Below are 6392 nucleotides of genomic sequence, written 5' to 3' on the forward strand. Positions count from 1 at the left end.
ACATATTATATGTATTCAATCGACACACATATATATAAAGTGAAATCACATCATGTGAAATTTCCTTTTCTTTATAGCTTACAGATGAAAATTCTCTGAATGAGGATGACATTGATGTGAAACCTACTGCTATTGTAAGTTGGATGCATAATATTGTAGTGTGTGATAATCATGAGAAATCTTGCTGTTGATATTTTCGGCTTGCCATGTATCTGTGTCTGTTACTCTGACAGAGACTTAGATGAAAGCATCAAATGGATAAAGGAACCGTCGGCTGATGGGTCCCAGTGGTTGATGCCTTCTACTCGCATATCAGTGTGCCACAGATCCACACACTTAATTTTACAAACTTTGCTTTCTGTAGTTGGGTTAATAGGTACCAAAGTGACTGCTGCTAGATTAGTTTCTCATCCAGATATTAGCATACTACTAACGTGGTGGTGGTGGGCAGAATAAGTATGTGTTTGTGTGTATGTGCAGTCGTTGTGTGCTTACATTAGATTATCCAAGGCTTGTCCGTTATAATAGATATGAACTGAAATCTTACTACAACCATCCATCACAAAATTTGTATTGGGCACACAATATAGAATTCATACCTACTTCTCTTCTGCATATCAAGTTTGGTTGATTAACAGGACTGACTGAGAACTGAACCCTGATGGACACTTATCTGTACGTTAAATTCTTCATTGATCTTGCACAGACTAAGAACATAGCCTAAAAGGTCTGGCAAAAAAAAAAATCATCCATTATTACTGACTGGATGCTTTTTATTCACCATTCACTCTTCTCACTGGACAAAATGCTTGCGAGTCTTTACATTCTGAGTTCAAATTCCACTCAGGTTGACTTTACCTTTCATCCTTTCAAGGTTAATAAAACAAGCACAAGGCATGTACTCAGGTTGATGTAGTCAACTTGCCCCCTCCTCCCCAAAACTTCTGGCCTTGTGTGAAAATTAAAACAGAAAGAATTATTTGGCAGAATCAATAGAGTGTCAGACAAAATACCCTGCAGTATTTGTTCAAGTTCTTTTGGTCCAGGTTCAAATCCTACTGAAATCAACTTTGCTTCTATCCTTCCAGGTTCAATGAAATAAAGTACCAGTCAAGTACTGGTGTCAGTAACCATTTTTTTTTACCATATGTCTGTTGAGGTGCAATGGTTTTGTTGCAATTAATTAAGAAAATAACGAAGAATTTAATAAAATTACTTTTGGTTATATTAAGCTTGTGTTTGGAGCATAGATTAATGTGAAAGTTTGATGGAAAGTTTTTAAATCAGGAAGTTTATATGTCATGGAACCAGGATGAAGAAAATCTCAGGTGGGTGGGTCTTTTGTATTTTTGTTACATCAGCTTCATTTTTTGTTGTAATGTCCAATTTCTCTGTTTAGGCAGTAATTACAAACTCCAGCCCATTGACTACAGCAGACAAAGGACTTGCAATTCCTGGAGAACGATCCTATCGATGCGTATTTGAAGGCTGTGAGCGTTTATATACAACACAGCACCATCTAAAGGTGAGTAGATGTGACAAGTCTTGCTGTTAACTAATCTATTACTTAACCCCTTTCACTACCAACCCATCTGCCATTGCCTCTGGTAGCGTATGATGCAAAAATATTCATCTTAAATTATCATTTAAATTTATAAATTTTTTGGGGTCAACCTTTTTGGTTCCAAACACATGATTAATAATGGAACATATATATATAATGAGAGAGGAAAAGAGGGTGGAGTGAAGTCACTACTACAGCCCTGAGCCAACCAAAGCCTTATGACATGAGTGGATTTGGTAGCAGAAACTATGAAACTATGTGGAAGCCCTTCATATACATATATGCATGTGTGTGTGTATGTGTTTAATTTTCACTAGACAACATGTGATGGTTGTAAATGAGCATCATTGACATACAAGTGAGGTTGTTCGTTTCCCACACTTCCATGAATAGGATGTCTAACTATGGGAAAATATTGCCTTGATTTGAACAAGAAGGGTGTCCAGCCATAGAAAATCTCCCTCAATAAATTCTGTTTGAAGCAAGCATGGAAAAATGGAATCAAATGATGATGATGATGATGATGATATATATATGTTGGTAACCCTCTATAGTAATTCTCTTTTTGCCTTACATGTTATTTTCACTTCTCTTCCTAGGTTCATGAGCGATCGCATACAGGAGATCGTCCTTTCAAATGCAAATTTCCTGGTTGCAGAAAGGCATTTGCCACTGGGTATGGCCTAAAGAGTCATACCAGGGTCCATACTGGCGAGAAACCTTACAAGTGCCCTGAAGAAAACTGTGATAAAGCATTTAAGACATCTGGGGATTTACAAAAACATGTTCGAACTCACACAGGTTAGAATACACAACACTGCCTTACACATTTCATTATATTTTCCACAGCAAAACTTACTACAAAATTCTTGTTATAGTAAGATTTTCAAATTTATACTTGGCAGAAACTCTCCAAATATGATTTTTAATCAGGTCTTACCTCCATTTCTCTTTCTTTTCTTCCATTTTGTAGGTGAAAGACCGTTTAAATGTCCCTTTGTGGGTTGTGAAAGATCGTTTACCACATCCAATATTCGTAAAGTTCACATCCGAACGCACACAGGAGAGAGGCCTTACACCTGTCAGGAAGATGGCTGTGGACGAGCTTTTGCTTCAGCGACTAACTATAAAAACCATGTCCGAATACATACAGGTGAGCATTCCATTGGAAATCGATAGTCTTTTCCTATTCATTTATACAAAGATTGTGATTGTCATTTGTAACCCTTGGGGGTCATTTTGTGATTCTTTTTTAAACTTTCTACTTATTATTGTTAATTACATTGGTGTTAACATGACAATTTTCCAGAGTATCACTCTCAACCATAGTGTGTATCATCATCATCATCATCATAAGTTGGATAGTTTGACAGGAGCTGGCCAGGCTGGAGGGCTGCATCAGGCTCCAGTCATCTGTTTGGCATGTTTCTATGGCTGGATGTCCTTCCTAATGCCAACGACTTTGTATAGTGTTCTGGATACCTTTTGCATGGTGCCAGCCATATATATATATATATATATATCATCATCATCATCGTTTAACATCCGCTTTCCATGCTAGCATGGGTTGGATGATTTGACTGAGGACTGGTGAAACCAGATGGCAACACCAGGCTCCAGTCTGATTTGGCAGAGTTTCTACAGCTGGATGCCCTTCCTAACACCAACCACTCCGAGAGTGTAGTGGGTGCTTTTATATTTATATATGATATATATATTGTCTGAAGCATAGTATGTCCATAAGAGATTTTGTTTTTATCGCAGATGAAAACTGCAGTAACTTCCATGTCAATGGTGACATTAAATATGATGTATTGATGGCTAGGTGTGAGTATTTGATATTTTGCTATATTTATTTATTTTGTTTATTAATATTTATTTCTTAGGGGAAAAACCTTATGTCTGCACTGTGCAAGATTGTGGCAAGCGGTTTACAGAATATTCCAGCTTATATAAACATCATGTTGTTCACACTCATTCCAAGCCTTACGTGTGCAACCACTGTGGTAAGACCTATCGGCAAACCTCCACATTGGCAATGCACAAACGAACGGCCCATGGCGAAGAAGTAACTGCTGAAAGTGAAGCAGCTCAACTTTTGAGTGGTGAACAGCCTCCAGGTAAGTTCCTCTTCACATTATGGGAAATAATTCTTTTGAATTTTTGGCACAAGGGAATTGATTTGATCGTTGCTTTTGTGAGGCCCAATAGTCAAAGCCCAGCCAGCATAATGTCAAATGGTCTCGGTCCTTGCCTCCGTGAGGCTGAATGCTCGAAAGGTGCTTTTATGTGCCACTGGCACAGGTGTCATTTGCGTGACACTGGTATCTACCACAACTGCGATCTTACTTGGCTTCATGAGTCTTCCTCTCAAGCACAATCAATCATATTGCTTCTCACTTTCAGAAACTGGTTTTGTTTTAAACTTTAATCAATATTTTTCTTCACACCAAACACTTCTTATTGACTCTTTATTCTTTGTTTAATTATTGTAGATATTGATGATGGAGGTGAGAGTCTTGAAAAGAAACCTCGTCTGCACTACAGTTTAAGTGCTGCTGATGGAAGCGGTTTGCCCGAAGACAGTGAAGGTACACTAGTTATCAATACTTCAGAAGGACAAGTGTGCTACACATCTGAAGGCCAACAGGTAACTATTAACACTGACCAATGACCTTTGTATAATAGGCTTCGGGCTTGACGACCTTTAGATAGCAATCAATGAATAAATATTAAGAAGTAATATTCATCTTTCTACTGTTATTCACAAAAAGTCTAAGCAGTGCTCCTTTTCATCATTGTCATCATGGTTTGGGTAGTTTAACAAGATCTGGCAAGCCAGAGGACTGTGAGGAGTGCCAAAATCTGATTTAACACGGTTCCTATAGCTGGATGCCCTTTCTAATGTCAACCACTTTACAGAGTGTACTGGGTGCTTTTCATGTGACTTCACCAAGTAACTTGCAAGACAAGACTCCTTGACTAAGTGTGAGGAGCAGTATTGAGGGAGGTGGCTTTGTGCCAGAGGTTGAGGGCCAAAGTATGATAGAGAGATTGGAACAAGTGTTTTGCTGCGGAACACATACATCGAAGGAAATTCTACAAACACCCTTTCCTTGTGTTTTGCCAAAAACAAAAAAAAAAATCCAGGAGATTATTTTAATGAAGCAGAAACTGATTTTGCACAGTGGTCTATTCCATGTGGCATGTACCTTTTTATTTCATGTTTCTCCAATTCACTTTCTAGGTGCAATCCCATGGTCATTCAGGACTGAAGGGGTTCACCCTTATATATATATATGTATATACACACTCATATGTATATGTGTATGTATTTGAGCGAACTAATGAATGTTGCTGTCATGCAAGCAGTGTCACCCATTGGGGAAATATTTTGTTGCTTGGAAACATGTGCAGGTTGGCAACAGGAAGAGCATCCAGCCATAGAAAGTCTGTCTCAGTAAACTCCATCCAACCCATGCATGCATAGAAAAGTGGATGTTAAAACAATGATGATAATGATGATGATGATAATGATGATGATGATAATGATGATGATGATAATGATGATTAAATATTTTAATTGATGAGAAGAATTTAAATTAAATGACAAATATTTCTTTTGTTTTTCTCTGAAATTGTGTTTTCATTTAATTAATTAGATAACGATGATGGCGGATAATGAACGTGTAAGTGTGGTGGCAGAAGACAACACAATGGTTGCACTGCAGGCAATTCCACATCAAACACAAGCTGCTCTCCAACAGCATGGAATGGCTCGCATCAGTATTGGAGGTGATCCTAACCAACAAGTGTTTGTTGTAGCAGATCCTTCTCAATTTCATGCATTTCAGGTAAGATGGAGTCAATTAGAATTCGGTCATATTTCAGTCCAGATTTTGTCTTTATCCTCTGACAAGTTGTTTCTAATGAGTTATTGTAAATAATAATAATAATAATAATAATAGTAGTAGTAGTAGTAATAATAATAACAATAATAATAATGATAATAAGTCCACTCTGTTACAAGCATTTGAGCCTTGTCTTTGATCTGAGGCGGGTTTGAGTACTTGAAATAATATCTTGATATGCTACCTGTCTGTCTTTCTGTCTCTCTCTGTCTGTCTGTCTATCAGTCTGTCTGTCTATCTAGCAGTCTGTCTGTCTGTCTACCAGTCTGTCTGTCTGTCTACCCTGTGCATCTATTTATCTGTTGGTCTCTGTCTATCAGTGTGTGTGTGTGTGTGTGTGTGTGTGATTTGATGTTATTTTCCTTTTTCCAGCAACTTGCTGAGCAACAGCAGCACTTTGATGTCACTGAAGGTTTAGAAGCAGCCACAAACTCAACAGACGGCAGCAACTCAACAAGCGTGGCACCCAGTAACTGTATTGTATCCGGTACCAATTCCGACACAACAGCCATATTGACATTTCACACGGAATGAAATTCAGAGAAAAGACAAAGAAAAAGGTGAAAGCTATTTTAATTTAAACCAACAAAACTCCTCCACCCTTGCACTGTTTTACTGTTTGAAAGGGAAGAAGATATTTACGGAAAGGTCAGAGCAGACAGGACAAAAACTCAACACAACAACAATGGACACACATTTGTTGAACTGCTAAATTTTGTTTATCACAGTTTCTTCTTTAAATTTACCATCTTCATTCTGTGTCTCTTTTTTAACGAAGACGGTTAATGCAAAATACACAGAATCTGAAATCAATACTTTTTAATTTGATTGATTAATTTGATATATTGATTGAGCAGAAAAGGAATGACAGTATTAATATAAGTTGATATATATATATATACATACATATATATATA

General features: G+C 37.5%; 1 protein-coding gene across 1 annotated transcript in view; it reads left to right on the plus strand.

Annotated features, from left to right (window-relative positions):
• The window catches only part of LOC106878699 (zinc finger protein 76), an 18307-nt gene extending 11936 nt beyond the window's left edge, over positions 1-6371 (plus strand). The window contains exons 8-15 of the mRNA XM_052976486.1: positions 78-134; positions 1400-1525; positions 2164-2365; positions 2538-2717; positions 3451-3684; positions 4060-4214; positions 5227-5418; positions 5848-6371. Of these exons, the coding sequence (XP_052832446.1) occupies positions 78-134; positions 1400-1525; positions 2164-2365; positions 2538-2717; positions 3451-3684; positions 4060-4214; positions 5227-5418; positions 5848-6009 (1308 nt within the window). The 3' untranslated portion in view covers positions 6010-6371. The remainder of the gene's footprint in view (positions 1-77; positions 135-1399; positions 1526-2163; positions 2366-2537; positions 2718-3450; positions 3685-4059; positions 4215-5226; positions 5419-5847) is intronic.
• Positions 6372-6392: the final 21 nt, after the last annotated feature.

This window comes from Octopus bimaculoides, chromosome 24 (genome assembly GCF_001194135.2).
Source record: "Octopus bimaculoides isolate UCB-OBI-ISO-001 chromosome 24, ASM119413v2, whole genome shotgun sequence".
NCBI classification, from domain to species: Eukaryota; Metazoa; Mollusca; class Cephalopoda; order Octopoda; family Octopodidae; genus Octopus; species Octopus bimaculoides.